The 17,969-nt window shown below is 38.6% G+C and overlaps 1 protein-coding gene across 1 annotated transcript; it reads left to right on the top strand.

The window, feature by feature from the left end:
* The first annotated feature begins 351 nt into the window (after positions 1–351).
* On the top strand, positions 352–16,891 carry pan2 (poly(A) specific ribonuclease subunit PAN2). Its single transcript, XM_077512879.1, has 26 exons — positions 352–497; positions 902–1,207; positions 1,279–1,448; positions 1,531–1,651; positions 1,728–1,805; positions 1,881–2,151; positions 4,572–4,917; positions 6,717–6,813; positions 6,916–7,035; positions 7,107–7,226; positions 8,036–8,164; positions 8,361–8,560; positions 9,270–9,418; positions 9,613–9,719; positions 9,803–9,901; positions 11,233–11,321; positions 11,414–11,549; positions 11,625–11,762; positions 11,839–11,898; positions 13,004–13,094; positions 13,165–13,322; positions 13,394–13,537; positions 14,938–15,117; positions 15,203–15,296; positions 16,325–16,528; positions 16,643–16,891. Exons 2-26 carry the CDS (start codon positions 920–922, stop codon positions 16,675–16,677), a joined length of 3,624 nt encoding a protein of 1,207 aa, XP_077369005.1. The 5' UTR covers positions 352–497; positions 902–919; the 3' UTR covers positions 16,678–16,891.
* The last annotated feature ends 1,078 nt before the right edge of the window (positions 16,892–17,969 follow it).

Genomic DNA, 17,969 nt, shown 5'->3' with positions numbered 1-17,969 from the left:
TTTTTAGATAGATTCTTTCCTGTCTATTTCTACAAGCTTAGCAAATACATTTCTTTTTTGTAAAAGCGTAAAAGAATAGATACACAAAACAAGAGAAAGTACTTTTTTTTTTTTTTTTACACTAGAAATACTGCATAAGATATATTATTAACCTTACCGGAGTAAATAAAACATCTTTCGTTACATAATAAATGTTTTGTTTATATATATATATATATATATATATATATATATATATATATATATATATATATATATATATATATATATATATATATATATATATATATATATATATATATAAAGATTGTGAAATAACGTTACATGAGTAACATAAATAACATAGAATGCGTGGACCGTAACAAGTTTGGAAGTGGCTAATTTACGACTGTGCTCATGAACGCATCACCTCTGCTTGTGCGTGTTATTGTTTTTGTTGTGACTTCAGCTCTGATTATGGGAGGAAAATCAAACTTCAATGTCAAGTCGGCAAGAACGTATGACTTTTAATGCCATACCACTTCTGGTTTTGAATCTAAATGAGATTTTAAAAAACTACTAATAATAAAATGGAACTGACTGTGTGCGGCAGATTAGCTCCGGTTCTTTTTAGCAAGAAGCTAACCTGGTAAAAGCAGTACGCGGCTGGTAAACACTTTCTGTAAACTCATTGCAGTCGTTACTGGTGTGAACTACAACGCCATTATGTATCGCTTGCCTACGATTTAACGACTGACTCATAAAATTTAGGAATCTAGTTTGAAAGTGTCGTTGAATGTGTTAGCTAGCTAACTGTTAGCCGAGGCGAAGAAGAGAGGTTTCATGCCCTGTCAGTGTCAACTCGACCAACAATCACATTTATGAGCGTGCATCATTCGCAGACTTTGTGGTTTAATTCTAGGTTGATTTAGCTGAACCCATGATGAACTATGAGGGTCTGGACTCTGGGATGGGGGACTACTCTCCGAGCCTTCATGGGACTCTGGATCCTGGGATAGAGCCCTCCCTGGATCCCCACATCAACCCCAACCTCCTGCAGGGTGTTGAGATTGATGCGGACGGTCTGGCCGTGACGGTCCCTGAACCTGTGCATCTCATGGAGGGCATGTTTTCTGAGCTGCACAGTGTCGTCTCTGAAGTTGGCGTCCCTGTTACAGCCGCACATTTTGACCTGCAGGAAGAACTGCTTTGGATGGGAAACCACAGAGTGAGCGTCGATTGTTGTGATGGTGTTCCTTTCTACAAATCAATAGCTCATCTTTTTCTCCTTGCTTACAGGGTCACGCTACGTCGTTCTTTGGCTCCACGATGGGCCGCTACTCTTCTTTTCAAGTTCATGCATCTGATGACATTCGACACATTCAGAGTCTGGAGACAGGCGTGCTGTTCCTCTCAAAGTGTAACCTCAAATGCTGTACTCGTGGGGGCCTCATCATGTTTGATTATCCGTATGGAGAGCCTTCTTTTTATCTAATTTGATTACATATTTAGTGTCGCAATCATCAATTGATGACATGTCGGTCATTCTAGGATGGAGGAGGGCGCTGATATGCATAGTCTCCTTATGACTGACAACAATATGTTGCTAATTGGAGGACTACAAAACTATGTAGCTGAAGTTGACTTGAATACAGTTCAGGAAACTCAAAAGGTGAGATTCCCATACAGCACATTATCACTTGACACAGTTCATAACTCATTGTTTGTATCATTGATGTGCCTAAAAGTTCACCGTGGAGGTCCCCGGAGTTGCAATCATGCGCCAAACCAGTCGCTTTTTCTTCTGCGGGCATACTTCAGGCAAGGTAAGGAGGCTCCAGTAGGAAGTGAAATATGATGTCCGATTTCCAATGGTCATGTTGTCCTTCTATTAAAACTAGGTGACGCTTCGTGACCTGCGTACGTTCAAAACGGAGCACGAGTTTGACGCCTTCTCAGGCAGCCTGTCAGATTTCGACGTGCACGGCAACCTCTTGGCCGCCTGCGGCTTCTCCAGCCGAGGACTGAACGGGTTGGCTTGCGACCGTTTCCTCATGGTGTACGACCTCCGCATGATGCGAGCTGTTACGCCGCTTCAAGTGCATGTGGACCCGCTCTTCTTGCGCTTCATTCCTACGTACACATCACGCTTGGCCATTATCTCACAGACAGGTACAGCTGTAGTTCTAATTTGATTACACCGACAACTTTGAGTTAGGGATAGACCAATTATCAGCCGGGCTGATTATCACTGCCGATATTTGACATTTTGATGCATCGAGATACACCGATATATTTTTTTCAGGGCAGATACTGATGCGGATTATTAGTAGTCAAGGATGCTGATAACCACAATTATTATTTTATTTTATTTTATTTTTTTTAAATACAAATGCCATTCTTGACTTTGTTGTGAGGGCTTAACGCATGTTTATTGAACAATTTTTCTGACTTTTTGAAATGTAGTTTTTATTTTATTTATTTATTTATGTATTTTATCTTAGACAAAATCCTTTGAAATTGTTCAAAATGTTCAGGGAGCTCCTAAGGTTATTAGTATGTTTTAAAAAGTTAAATGGAAACATAAACAATACCTTCACTCTCTGTAGTTCTCTATCGTAAATATTGTTTTACAAAATTTTAAACTACTTGGAATCTTAAACTTTTACATTTCAGAAAGTTCAGAAAGTTCCCAGGGTTTGGATTTTTAAAAAAGGCCGATACCGATACTCGGCAAAATGCCCAATATCGGCGCCGATAATCGGCCAGGCCGATTATCCCTAATTATCAGCAAGATCAGCCTTTAGTAAAAAATCTGACGTCCGATAAGAGATCATCTTAAAATGGAGGAAACCCCAGGCAATAAATTTTTGGGTTAAATGTTCAGTTAACTTCCAATGCTGAGAGTCTCAGAAATCCCTTCACTTTTAGTTTTTGTTTTCACTTAAAATAAATGGTCAATTGGTTGCTTTTTTTTTTTTTTTTTTTTTTTTTAATCGCGTTTTTATCTACACCATATGGTGCCCAAAGTGCTTTACAATGCCTCACATTCACCCATTCACACACCGGTGATCGGCCGCTGCCATTCAGGGCGCTGCCACATCCACTGGGAGCAAGTCGGAGTTCAGTCTTGCTCAAAGACACTTTGACATGGTCACAAGGCAAGGCAAGGCAAGGCAAGTTTATTTGTATAGCACATTTCATACACAAGGCAACTCAATGTGCTTTACACAAGGAAAGACAACACATAAGCATCAAAAAACAATAGTTAACATTCAGAGGAAAAAAACTAAAATAAAATAAAATAAAAAATAAAAATAGGTTACAAAATTTACTAAAAAAAACAAAAAAAAACATACAATAACAATCTTAAAACATTATTCAACAAACTTTAAAACATTTAACATAAGAAAGTTTAAAATAATAATATATTAATATATATAATTAATATTATTATTAAAAAAAAAAAAAAAAAAAAAAGGGCTGAGGATCGAACCCACAACCTCACGGTTGGGTGACCACAACTCTACCATGAAGCCATGCCGACTCTAAAATAAAGCTCCAGTTATTTTTCTGTTACGCCCATCCCCAGGAAGAAGAAAATATTTTGTGCCCTCCGCCCCAACTCTCCACCTTGACTATGAATAGTATCATTTGTCTAAGAAATTGTTATAAGTACAACTCTATCATTATTAACATTCAAGGGGAAAAACAAACAAATAAATATCAACTAAGAATCAAGAATAACTTTTGTATCAATTTTGCTGAATTAAGAAAATAAATAAATGAGATTGCCACAGCTATCGACTGTAGTGGATGTGCAATTTCACTTAATTCTGGTACGGGGCAAAACATGTTACAATGTTCCTCTGGGTAAATGAGCCCACGCCACTATTTGAGAAGCGTTAGACTCAAATTTTGGAAAATTTCAATGTAGAAAACTTTAGGGAGCTATTGTTTACATTTTTATTGAAATTTCTAAGACATGCTATTGAGCCTGGGAGCTCCCTGCACTCTGTTAGAATTTTAAGACGAAGATCTCCATTATCTAATATAAAAAAGAAAAACATTTAAACATGTTTTGTTGGTGTTAGGATTATTTAACAGTTAATAATCGATATTGGCCCAGAAAAAAAACATATTGGTCTATCGCTAACTTTGGCTACAATCCTACTTCATAAAGGTATAAAATATTGATAGTAGTTTTTTGTTGTTGTTTTGTTTTACTACAGTCAAATTTGTCACAATTTACATTCCCAGCAGCATGTTGACTACCTGCTCAAATAAGCACCTTTACAAAAGTAACAAAAAATAGATTTCACTGTAACAGAGCTATTCATATAAGAATTGTTTTATTCTCGTGGAAAGTGATGTACAACACAGGGTAGAAAAGAGCATCTTCAGCATTAGCCCGTAATAACAGCACATAAACATGCTGCGTAACATTACATGCTAGCAGTCATTAATATAGCCACGACAGCCAGAAATACATGTAAGGATAGCAAAACTTTTCAAGTCCACAAATTTCACTAGTTGTCATGGTAATGCAAAGTTGTTTGGACCTAAATATCTGCCCAATGTCTCCCTTCCAGGTCAGTGCCAATTCTGTGAGCCCACCGGGCTCGCCAACGTGGCGGATATTTTTCACGTGAACACCGTGGGCCAGTTGCTGATGAGTTTTGACGTATCATCCAGCAAGCAAGCTTTAGCCTTCGGGGACTCTGGCGGATGCGTGCACCTGTGGTCGGACACCCCCGACGTTTCCTTCAATGATTACTCCCGGGAGACGGAGTTTGCGCTGCCCTGCCTCGTGGACACGCTGCCTCAGCTGGATTGGAACCACGACCTGCTGCCGCTTTCTCTCATCCCCATGACGCTCACCAGCACGGAGCCGCTGTTGTCGGACTGGCCCGCCGCGCTGGCCACGCCCAGCCCGAGGTAGGGGTCGTTAAGGTTTACTGTGAGTCATTCCGATCACAGCATTCATTCTCCCAGGAATGTTTACCAACATACCACATTTGAATGAAATCCACAACTTCTGTTTGAGGCACCACAACCTGTTTGAATTGGCCGGTGTAAAAGGTGAAGCTGCGAGTAGGTTTTGGGATGAGTCACGGGCAGGCTGGGGAAGTCAGCGTGAGTGGAGACGGCTATTCACTCTCTCCAGAATGGAGATGTATGGCGTCACTACTCGTTGCAAAGAATTATCATGTAGAACTATTTACTGTGTGGAAGTTCACTCAGTTCTCTTATCTGCAGTCACCGTCAAATAGTTGTGAGTGTTGTAGTTGTGAGTCAAACCCCCCACCCCCATTTTAATCAAAAACATTGGGTAACCATTGATTTTATCTTTGACGTCAAACCCGCATCAAATTGTTTCGATATTAGGTGACAGTGTTTTGAGTAATTCACCTAAAAAATGTGGTACAAAGCACTGCTATTTAACCATTTTTGCTGGTCGTTATATTGTCAGGCATTGTGAGTCACTGGAAAGTCAAAACCCTGTAAAGTTTAGAAAAGTTTGCTGAGACACAAAATTTATATCAACAGGGTGAAATCAATGCATAGTTGCATGCAGGGCCCGACTGGGACTCATTTTCATTGCTGGAGTTTCAGGTCTCAGACCGGCCCACTTTAGTTCACATTTGAATGAACATACACCATTTTACAGTTTATGTATGAATATAAAATAAATGAGCATTCCCTCCAACAATATTCATATTGCATTTGATCAAAAATGTAATTTACAATTGAATGCTCTTACAAGAGCACAGTTTTGTTTATTTGAACAATATAAAATGGGCAAAAAAAAGGACAAAAATAAACCAATAAGCAAATGTACATTAAATGGGATAAGACATTTTACACTTCACAAGACACACTAACCAAATGAAGTTAAATCAGTAAGATTAATGCAGCTAACACTATACTTCCTGTTCATACTCTTACTTTGAAATGTGTTCTCACCGCTTCTGGTGCACACTACTGAGCTAACTTGAAGATAGCAATGGTAATCATAGGAGGCTTTCCCATCATGCTTTGCTGCTGTGACTGATCGTGATTGTGTTTTGCCTCTTTTATGTGTTATTTTTGTACAGACAAGGTTTAATATAGTTCCCATAATTTCCGGACTATAAGCCGCACCTGATTATAAACCGCACCCAGTACATTTCTAAAGGAAAAAGCATTTTGTACATACATAAGCCACACCTGACTCTAAATCGCATGTGCCCACATTGAAACATGAGATATTTACAAAAAAAGATTTTTTTCAAATGTTTAATAATATACCTTAGCTTCTCTTTCCAAACAGTGCCTGTGACGCGGCAGTAACACAGCAGCAATATGGTAGTAACTAACAGGGCTGGTTAAAAATAACATACCGGTAAAAGTCACTGAGACTGAGACTTCTAGTATTTTCCATGATGACGGTCTGTTCATGCTCATTTTATTCATGCACAAAGCGCCAAGTTACATTAAACTTGCATCTTCCTCGACACATATATTCCACCTGTCTCACGCTTACCTTTTCTGCTCGAGCACCCCTGGCGGCCGTTAGAAAAAATACATAAATTAGCCACATCATTGTATAAGCCGCAGGGTTGAAAGCGTGTGAAAAAAAGTCACGGCTTATAGTCCGGAAATTATGGTATATTGTGTATTGTTTCTATTCGTGAATCAAAATGTTGCTACTTTTGATGTTATTATTATTATTATTTTGCTTGTTTGTTTTATAGACGAGCTCCTCCCGTGGACCCAGAAATCCTGCGCACAATGAAGACCGTTGGATTCATCGGATATGCAGCAAACCCGCGCGCTCGCCCCCGGAACCAGGCATGTTGAAAACATGAAGTGTATATGAAACGGTTATGTTTTTTTTTTTTTTTTTTTTTTTGTAGTGTTCACGGTTTCATCTCTTTTTCTCCCCTGATTCAGGTTCCCTACAAAATAAAAGACGTGGAGCAGGATTACGACAGTTACAACCAGGTTCCAGAGTCACCAATTGGGCGTGACGAAGAGCCACATCTCTACATGGTGCCCAAAAAATATAGAAAGGTTCGTATTTTTCCCTATGTGAAGGTTTCTTGTACCTCATGTGTGATCGTGACATTCTTGTGCCTGAGTAGGTGACAATTAAATACTCCAAACTGGGACTGGAGGACTTTGACTTCAAACATTACAACAAAACCTTGTTCGCCGGCCTGGAGCCTCACATCCCTAATGCATACTGTAACTGCATGATCCAGGTGAGACTTAGCCTATATCCTTTTCATAAAATGGTTGTTTTGATTTGCTTGTTAAATCTAGGGCTGCACAATTAATCAAAATTCAATTACAATTTCAAGTATGACACGCAACAATTACAAAATCAGCTTAATCGTAAAAAAACATGTAAATACTAATTTTTGAGTTGTTTATATTCATACATTTGCACCTTTTTTACATTTTAAAATAAATAATTTAATAAATTTTGTTTCATCCAAAAGGAAATTGCATAAGTATAGTGTTACAAGAATTTTATTTATTCTTAATATTTTTTCTTGTTTTGTACCAAAGAAATAAATGATCCAACTTCAAGTTTTTGCCAACATAAATAAATAAATAAATAAATAAATAAATGAATAATATTATATATACATATAATTATAAATTCTGAACTCACTTAATGATAGTGTTTCTATTTTTTTTAATTGGTCTTAATATTTTTAAATGTGTAAACATGTTCTTGTTTTGTACCAAAAAAGTAAATGATCGTCCTACTGCACAGTGCACAAGCTGCACTCCAACTTTGTTTTTGCCAACATAAATAAATAAATATTATATAAATTCTGTTTGGTCCAAAATTAACTTGCATAATTATAGTGTTACCATTTTTTTAATTGGTCTTATTATTTTTAAATGCTGAAACATTTTCTTGTTTTGTACCAAAAATTAAATAATCGTTTGAATAATTGTGATTTCAATTGTTGCCAAAATAATCAGTTATTATTTTTCCCATTATAAAAGCAGCCCTAGTTAAATCCTACACATTTTATGGTTTGTGTTGGCACTTTAGGTTTTATATTTCCTGGAGCCAATTCGCTGTCTGGTGCAGAATCATTTGTGTCAGAAGGAGTTTTGTTTGGCCTGCGAGCTTGGCTTCCTCTTCCACATGTTGGATTTGTCGCGAGGAGATCCATGTCAGGTCAGTTAAGCTTCACTTTTGCTCACATATAAAACAAAAGAGAATTACATGTCGTATATCTTCAGTGAAGCGCGACTAGTATTACTAATGCACGGAGAAACCTGAGAGATGAGCTGAGCCTCCATATGCACGTTCGATCTATCATTGGGAAACACTTGCCACTTGACGGGATCCTCTTCTGTCTCCTCTCATCAAGGCAAGTAATTTCCTGCGAGCATTTCGCACCATCCCCGAAGCATCGGCGCTGGGCCTGATCCTCGCCGACTCTGACGAGCAAACGGGGAAGGCCAGACTCGGGCGTCTAATCCAAAGCTGGAACCGCTTCATTCTCACACAACTGCACCAGGAGACTCAAGAGCAGGAGGGGCCACAGGCCTACAGGGGGGCCAGCAGCAGGTCAGAGTGGTGAAAGTCATTCTTCTGTACTTGTTGGCACACTTCCATTTGACTGCTAATATAAGTGGTGCGCTACGTGGTATTAAGGTTTATTGGCTGTGCAACACCGGGAAAGGAATGGGCTGATTATACTAAATGTAACTTACATTAACTTGTAGGATTAAAGCATAAACTTTAAATAGAGAAATGTAAATCAAATGTTAGTATTGGGGGAAATAACTCATTTGCTCCCAAAATCATATAAATCCGTTCTATTTTAAATGTTTTAAGTGTCCCAAAGATGTGTTTACACGATACAGCCTCTCAACTGAGACTACAAGAAAATGGTAGTGATTACAAAACTGGCCAGCAGGTGGCAGCAGAGTATAAGAGATCAGGGCCATGATGAAAACAAGCTGACTTCCCCACGATTCTAAGCAGATTTGTGAATAATGATGAAGCTTAACTATATTCTAATGCTAATTGCTGCAAAACGGAAACAGATAGAAATATACTTTTTTTTTTTTTCTCTCTAATCTTTCTTTTGGTAGATTTCATGTTTTTATAGCAATAGAGCACAATATTCTGTGGGGCTTGCAAAATCAGTCAAAATCCAGTAAAACAGCCGGGAGCGAAGGGGGTTGCTTCACTCAAAATGGCTGCGAGTGAATGAGTTCATGATTTTACCAAGTCACCTAAGGAAACCAAAAGAAGATTCTTATGTTTCCAGCTCTCTGGGCTCGTCTGGTGAATCCGCCATCGGGAAGCTGTTTGGATGCGAGGTGGAGAACAGCAGCCTGTGTCGCTGTGGGAAGGAAACTGTTCGCTCCTCTCTCACCTTGCTCTTCACAATGCACTACCCCGAGCAGAACGCTCAAGGTGAGTACCGCGGGCTCGCTCACCTTTTTAGCATCGTAATGTCACAATCAAGATAGAAGAATAGTGCATGGAGAAAGTATTGACAACGTTCAACTTTTCCCATATTTGGTTATGTTACAGCATTATTCCAAAATAGAATACAAAACTTAGCTTGAAGCAAATAACATGACCTCTTTGTTCATTTGATTTACCAGAGAAAACGATAAAGGAGTACGACTTTGCGGAGATCCTGAAAAAGAGCATCTGTCTAGAGCAGAGCACACAGGCGTGGTGTGAAAACTGTGAGAAGTATCAACCCACAGTGAGTTCCGGAACGGCGCCGCCTCGGCCCACGTTGGTGACCTCGTGCGCTGACACTCTTGTTGCCTATGTGCACTTCTGCAGGTACAGACACGCAACATTCGATGTCTCCCCGATGTTTTGGTGATAAACTGTGAGGTGAACAGCACTAAAGAGGCGGAATTCTGGAAGGTCCAGGCAGAGGTACTTTCATCTAGGGCTACTCGATGATGCAAAAAATAATGATCACGATTAGGGGTATGAATTGCCTAGTATCTGTCAATTTGATCTGTGTCACGATTCAATTCGATACGGATTAATCCCGATACGAATTTATAAGTCGATAATTGTGATTTTAAAAAAAATCTAATTTACTAATCAGTAAACTTATACAAGTACAACACTAATATTTGTATGAAAATGTATTGATCTGAAACTTAAGGCGTATAACTGTGAGCTACTGTATTGAAACTGTTTGCAATCTGTCATATTTGAACAGTATTGAAATAAAATATTAAGTCTTAATGTTCCATTAAAATAACATTCTGTTCGTTTTGTTGAATATTTCCATCAAAAATTAATGTTTAAACATCGATTCGACCCATATTGAATTGATACAATAATTGTGCAATATAATATCGCGATATATTGCCGAAGCGATTTTTTATTTATTTTTTTAAACACCCCCTCCTAATCACGATTATTCTTGGCAATAATTGAAATCCCTATTATTCAAGCAATTATTCATTTTTGGTACAAAACAAGAGAATCTTTAAGCATTTTAAAATATAACACCAATTAAAAGAATAGAAGCACTATAATTATGTAAGTTCCCTTTGTACCAAACAGAATTTTTAATATTTTTTTATTTTTTTATTTTTTTTATTTATTTTTTTATTTATGTTGGCAAAACTTGAAGTTGGCGTGCAGCTTGTACATTGTGCAGTAGGACAATTATTTATTTATTTTGGTACGAAATAAGAAAATGTTTACACATTTAAACATATTAACACGAATAAAAAAAAAATAGAAATACTATAATTATGTAAGTTCCTTTTGGACCAATTGATTGATTGATTGATTGATTTATGCTGGCAAAAACTTGAAGTTGGAGCGCAGCATGTACACTGTACAGTAGGACGATTATTTTTTGGTACAAAACAAGAAAATGTTTTCACATGAAAAAACAAATAAATAATATTAAGACAAATAAAATTACTGTAATTATGTTTTATAATTCCTTTTGGATGAAACAAAATTTATTAAATTAGTTTTATTAAAATTTTAAAAAGATGCAAATGTAAACAATTTATACTAAAAAATTTGTATTAATCTTTTTTTACCATGATGCTGATTTTGTCATTGTGGAGTGTAATGATTGACATTGTAATTGAATTTCGATTAATTGCACAGCCCTAATTTCATCATTTTATATGCTCGGGTAAGTGAGGTAAAATTTGTGTGCAAAGCAGATGGACAACAAATTCCTTGAGTGTTTAATAAAATCCCCAATTTGGTTGTGATTCTCGACATAGTACGCCTTCACTAAGGCCAGGCAAAAAGAGGAATCAGAGCCTGCCATGCCCAAAGAACCCCCGCCCATGCCCACCGAGTGGTGCCTCGAGTAAGACCCACGTCTCCTCGTCTCTTCAATTCACTGCTGACATCGTTTGTATTTCTGCAACCTTTCATCTGACCTTGCTTGACCTCTTTCAGTGGCGAGGACGTTTGCAACATGGAGGGCTTCACCCGGTTAGAGGACCTGAGACACATGTGGATCCCGCTCACGTTGAAGATGTCCATCAGCAAAACACAGGGACTGGAGATCAGCAGCTGGCCAGAAGGAGAGGAGGTGAGGGAGGGAAGGAAGAAAGAAAGAAGTCATTGTTCGTTTTTTGGCTGCTCACGGTGTTTTCAACGCCATTAGCTGAGTGTCACCGAGGAGGCCGATGGCGCGTGCCTCTACGACCTGGTGGTGACCGTGCCGCATGTCCTTGACGCTCGCACGGGTGGGAACTTGGTGGCGCACATCAAAGTGGGAGAAACGTATCACCAGAGAAAAGAGGTGAGTGAAGCTGTGACGGGCAAAATCCGTTTGTCCTTCCACGTTCGCGTAACCGCAGGAGGAATGTTTGTTTCAGGGAGTCACGCACCAGCAGTGGTATCTTTTCAACGATTTCCTCATCGAGCCCATCGACAAGGTGAGTCAAGCACTCAGTTTGTTTTGGTTGGAAGGGACCAGGGTTATTATAGTTTTGGAATTTTTCAATTGAGTTCGTTTTTATTTCGTTTAGAGTTTTGTTTTTTAAATGGAGTTAGTTTTAATTAGTGTTCAGGGTGGTTCTGTTAGTTTTTATTAGTTTTAGTTCTTCAATAAAGGTTTAGTTTTAGTTTGTTTCAGTATTAGTTTTAGTTTAAAAAAAATTGTTTTTAAAAAAACACCATGGGAGTGACATAATTTAAAGGTGCTTTTCTATTGGCTGCTGCTAGATGATGTCACTTTTGTGTGACACACTTTCAAGCATCCTTATCCCGGTTAATATCAAAATAAATCTACTTAAGATCACATTTAAAATCATCCCCAAAGGCTCATGCATTCAATTAATTACCAAAGACTATAATTGTAGTTAGTTTTGTAAACATAAAATGCAGTTTTCAGTTAATGTTTTTTAATAAAACATTTTCGTTTATATTTTAATTTTGTGAACCAAATTGTTTTTTGAAATGTAGTTTACAATTTTTTCATTAGTTTTAGTTAATTAAAATAACCTTGGAACATTATTTAAACTTTTTAGTTTTTTTTTTTTTTTTTTTTTTTTTTTTTTTTTTAATTTACCCTGAAGCCAAACAGAGTTTTAAAGAGTTATTTTTCCCCCCACAGTATTAACCGTATCAACTCCAGCAATAAAGTTGACCAATACTAAAGCGCCTAGCCTGGTAAGCCACACCCACTTTTCCTGAAAGACAGAAAGTGGGTCTGGAAAGGCTGCCATTGACCGCCACTCAAAAACGGCCCCGCAAATCACATTTGTTAGTTTGCTGGGACATATTCTACGTGAGCAATGTAGGATACAGAAATACACACAAAAAAATCAACTATAACTAATAAAAACTAAAATAAAAAATAAAAATTCATAAAAACTAACTAATCAATTAAAAATAATTGTACTGGAAATTCCAAAACTATTTTAATAACCTTGGTCTTGAGGCCACATAATGCCACACGGCTCCCACAAAGTGAGATAACGTAAGAAAGTATTCAATAGAGTGAACAGATTTGTTCCCAAACTGTTTTCAACTTCACAGACCGAAGCTGCGCAATTCGACATGAGCTGGAAAGTTCCCGCCATCCTGTACTACGCCAAGAGAAACCACCACACCAAATACGACCTGCGCAGTGAGTTTGACTTCGCGCGTGACGCTCGCACGCGCAAGAAAGTCTCAATCGCTCTTTGCCGCCTCTTCAGTTAAGAACCCCATTGACGCCAGCGTCCTGCTGACGGAGGCCTCGCTGGCTCGCAAGCAGAGGAAGACTCACGCCACTTTCATCCCGCTGATGGTCAGCGAGATGCCGCAGGCGGGCGACCTGGTGGGACTGGACGCCGAGTTTGTTACGCTCAACCAGGTGAGCGTGTTGCGCGGGTTTCCCAGTGAAAGAATTGGAGTCGAGAATACAAATGACGTATGCGCGCGCAGGAAGAGGCGGAGCTGCGCAGCGACGGCACCAAGTCGACCATCAAGCCCAGCCAGATGTCCGTGGCCAGGATCACGTGCGTGCGGGGGCAGGGGCCCAACGAGGGCGTGCCCTTCATCGACGACTACATCTCCACGCAGGAGCAGGTGATGTCTGTGGGGGGTGTAATGCTGCATTCGAGGGTGGTCGCAAGTCGGTGTACGGGAACGCCCCCTTGAACTCGGAAATTCCACTTGCGAAGTCGGGGGGAAAAAAAAGGACCACGACTTCACTAACGGACGTCACGTCACTCTACAATGGCGACCACAGACTGTAAATGGTAAAACACACTTTACTCAAATATAAAACTAGATAGCTTTCTTCTTTCATAAATATTCGACATAACACAACGTACGTGACAGTATGCTGTTATCTCCCGGCATGAAATTATTCGGTGAACTACTGAACTGTATGGAATGCTTATGAAATAAGATCAAAACAATAAATGAAGCAAAATTGCGAGAAGATAAGTTTGCTGAAGTTTAAAGTTTGCTGAGTTTTAAGATCCAAAATGAAAAACAATTTACCACTATCCACCATTTCGGTTGTTTACTTTCGCCTCGAACACTTTCAGGTCGGAAGTGGGAAAAAACGACTTCTGACCATCCTCGAATGCAGCATTAGACAACTTACACACGCCGCACTTATTTTTATATGATTTAATACATTAATTTAATAATCATCCACTTTCTTAGCAGCCTTGGTTATTTATTTTATTTATTTATTTATTTATTTTTTTTGATGGAGTTTCAGATATTTTGCAGAAGATGATGATTAATTTAAAAAAATATATTATGAATAAAATAACAATTTTTGCTCACAACAATGAAGAAATTGATTACAGGAAGAGCATTAATTTTTCCTAAAGCATTTGTTGAACTTTACACCAGAGAAAAAACAAAACAAAAACATATGGGCAAAAAAATGAGCTCATTATGTTTGACTTGTATTGTATTGTTAAAAAAAAAAAAATAAAAAAAAAAAAAGCATAAAACAGCTGGTTTTAAATTTTAAATAAAAAATAAAAACAATTTGTGGGTTTAATAGTGCCCCCTTATAATTTGGCCAGCGAATTAATCGTTCAGACCCTTCACAACACAACAGGTATGTTGCCTGCGAGGTAACCACGTGGACAGGTAGTCGCGCGGATCTTGTGAAGTTCACTCCTGCCATCTAGTGGTGAATGTTTGAATTTTACGTAAAAGTTACTTCTCTTTTTTTTGCTCGCAACAAAACAAAAAAAGTTAACTGAGCAACAACTCGTAATGACGTCTAGACTTTATTTGTTGACGCCCACGTCACTCACCAGATCAGGCCCCGCCTTTTAAAGCCAAACACACTCAAAGTCACAGATACTACAGTAAAATGTAAAGATGGTGACCCAAGTGGGCAACAATAGCTGCACCTCATGTGTATATGTTATTGTGTGTCATGCAAAATCCATTTTTATGTGATGACTCAATTTCAGTGATGGGATCATCAGTGAACTGGTTTGCATATCGTGCAGGTGGTGGACTACTTGACTCAGTATTCCGGCATCAAACCGGGTGACCTGGATGCGAAGATCTCCTCCAAGCATTTGACCACGCTCAAGTCCACCTACCTCAAGCTGCGCTTCCTTATCGACACGGGAGTCCGCTTTGTCGGTCACGGCTTACAGAAGGACTTCCGAGTTATCAATTTATTGGTATACTGTACTCACTCGCTCTCATATATCCAGTTGGATGTAATTTAAAAGTTAGCGTGAGGGATGACTGATTGCTTCTTTCAAGGTGCTCAAAGACCAAGTCATCGACACGGTCTACCTTTTCCATTTGCCTCGGAAGAGGATGATATCACTGCGCTTTCTCGCCTGGTACTTTCTTGGTAAGTCTCCCAAAGGTGGAAAGACATGAAATGGGATTATAGGTTTTTACTTTTTTTTTTTTTTTCTTTTTGGGGGGTGGAATGTACCTACTTGTGTATTGCGTCTTAATCTGTAACGGCCGGGCGTGAGTCAGCGATGCATTTTTCAGTTACCGAACGCTGGGAGAACACCGGATTGCATAAACGGAACACATGCAGGAGCTGCTGCAATTATTATCAAAATAATCACAATTAATATTTCTTTATAATCAAACAGCCCTACGTCATGTAGTGTATCTTGCTAAATTTGAAAAAAAAAAAAAAAAGTCACATATATAGAAAAAGGCTTCTTTCTCCGTGTGACATTTCGGCACTTAATGGACAACGAGACACTCTAAAGTGGCCATGCCAGCCTACAGGCCCGGGTCCACATGCTGACTGCCAAGTTAGGTTTTTATTTATTTATTTTTAATTTCCCCCTCCTCATTCTGCCTTTTTCTGTGTGATGTGTGCACTCAGGGCTGACGATGAGGCACTCGAATGTAACCATGCTAGGCCCGAAACCCTGGTTTGGACTTTTGAAAAACGTTTTCCCCCCTTCCTCGCTTTTCTGAGTCTCTGGGTGACGTACGTGCACTCAAGCCTAACAACGAGGCGCGCTAAGGTGGCCACGCTAGCTGATTTTTACCAAGGGAAGATTTTTTTTTTTTGTGTGTAGGTATAACCAGCTAGATAACTGCTGATGCGAATGAAATGGGTAAAGGGGACCATGCTAAGTGATTCTGTCTGACATAAGCTAAATTTAGCACTTTCTGTATCTCAGATTTTTACCTATTGCAGTAAAAAATAATTGAGCTTTCAGGTTCTTATTCCTCCTGCTACTGTCCATGTTGCTGCTCAATTTACCCCACTAATGAAGGCTTATTGTATTGAAATGCTTTGGATTGACATCAGTCAGTAGTCATACATTTTGTCAAGAGGCTTGGGTTTCCCTCGATGCAAAAAAAAAACAAAAAAAAAAGTTAAATGTCCTTTCCTCCTGTTATCAGACCTCAGCATCCAGGGGGAAACCCATGACAGCATCGAGGACGCTCGCACGGCCCTGCAGCTGTACAGGAAGTATTTAGAAATGGGTCGTGGAGGTGGCTCCGACGAAGTCAGGAAGGTCCTGAAGGGACTGTATGAAAAAGGCCGGCAGATGGACTGGAAAGTCCCAGACGGGGACTCGGGAGACGGTCGCGGTAGCCCAAAAAGTACGAAATGATGCGGAAGGAAGTGTGCGCTGGCTCCAGCGGGACGACAGTTTGCAAAAGGACTGATGCGACTCTTTTTTTTTTTTTTCTTTCTTTTTTTTTCCCCTCCGGCAGGTGCCGCGGTGTTTCCTTCTGTCATCGGCCTGTGACTCAACAACGCGAATGTTGTCACCACTTCCTTTTGTGCATCATGTTTACAGATCCACATCATTATTTCATCATCGCTTGACACCGGTTGCACTTTTTACTTGGGAAATTATTTTTGAGAACAGGAAGTGCCGTTGTTTTTATAAAGCCCCAAAATGTTTGTTTCCTTTGCTTATGAAAGTTGTTGGTGTGTGTAAATAAAGAAATTGAACGTCAGCACCAGTAACTATCATGTTTGTTTGTTTGTGAAAAATGAACATTTCAAATAAAGTCCCTAAAGCTTACAAAAAAAGTGCTACTATAGTATTTAGTTCAGTGGTTCTCAGCCTAGGAGCTGTGAAATAATGAACATTAAATAATGAGCAAATTAAGCACAGAATTTTAGAAAGCAAAAAATAAATAAAAAATACTCCATAGCCCTTACCCACAATTCCGATACGATTGTGCTGTATCGTTACAAAAATCCACATGTGGATATAAAGAAAAATATTCTACTCATTAAAATTATTTTTTTTCCACTTTAAACTTTGACTTAAAAAAATAAATAGATACGATTAGCTTTAGTTTGAGTTCTGGGGGGAGTTTGTCGTTTCAAAAAGTACTGGCGCCCTCTGCTGGCTCAATGTGTTCTTTTAACCAAAAATGTCAGTACAGATGTAAAATCTCAGTCTCTGCAGTCACGTGACGTCTTTACGTGTACATATTTGGATATATTTTCATCTTTTTGGCTGTCAACACCACTATGGATTTGAAGTGAAATAATGGAATCTATCCATCCATCCATTTTCTTGACCGCTTATTCCTCACAAGGGTCGCGGGGGTGCTGGGGAGGTGGAATCTAATCTATCTAAATCTTAAAGGTTTTAATTTCATTGCTGTTAACATGATTTCTGAGTAGCTTAATACTATTTTTTAAAGAGTGACGTACTGTATTTTTAGTCACTTTCAGTTTTAAATTCTTGACCACGTGTTCCAAAATATTTGTAATATTAAAATTTTCACTTTTTGAGTCTTGGAACAATTTTCCATATTTACTGTTAAGATGTCCATCAGGAGAATTAAATGCTTATTAAATGTTTGAATATTTCATGTTGCTCACATATTGAATGTTCAGTATTTAATTTTTTTTATACACAATATGAATATACTTGCAAGCAGTTGCATTAATAAATCCTTTTTTTTTTTTTATAGTTTTTTTTATATTGTATCATGTCTACATATTCATATCCAAGGGCACTCTTGTTTAAAAAAATAAAATAAAAAAGAGGGGAAAAAAGTGAAATGCTTCATGAAT

The sequence above is a fragment of the Festucalex cinctus genome, chromosome 2, assembly GCF_051991245.1.
Source record: "Festucalex cinctus isolate MCC-2025b chromosome 2, RoL_Fcin_1.0, whole genome shotgun sequence".
Classification (NCBI taxonomy): Eukaryota; Metazoa; Chordata; class Actinopteri; order Syngnathiformes; family Syngnathidae; genus Festucalex; species Festucalex cinctus.
The sequence above is the reverse complement of the archived record's forward strand: the minus strand, read 5'-3'. Positions and strand labels throughout refer to the sequence as shown.

Coding starts and splice junctions, on each gene's coding strand:
- pan2 (XM_077512879.1), top strand. CDS start 920: ATGATGAACTATGAGGGTCTGGACTCTGGGATGGGGGACTACTCTCCG. Junction 13,095..13,164: donor CACCAAATACGACCTGCGCA/GTGAGTTTGACT, acceptor CCGCCTCTTCAG/TTAAGAACCCCATTGACGCC. Junction 16,529..16,642: donor CGGTCGCGGTAGCCCAAAAA/GTACGAAATGAT, acceptor CCCCTCCGGCAG/GTGCCGCGGTGTTTCCTTCT.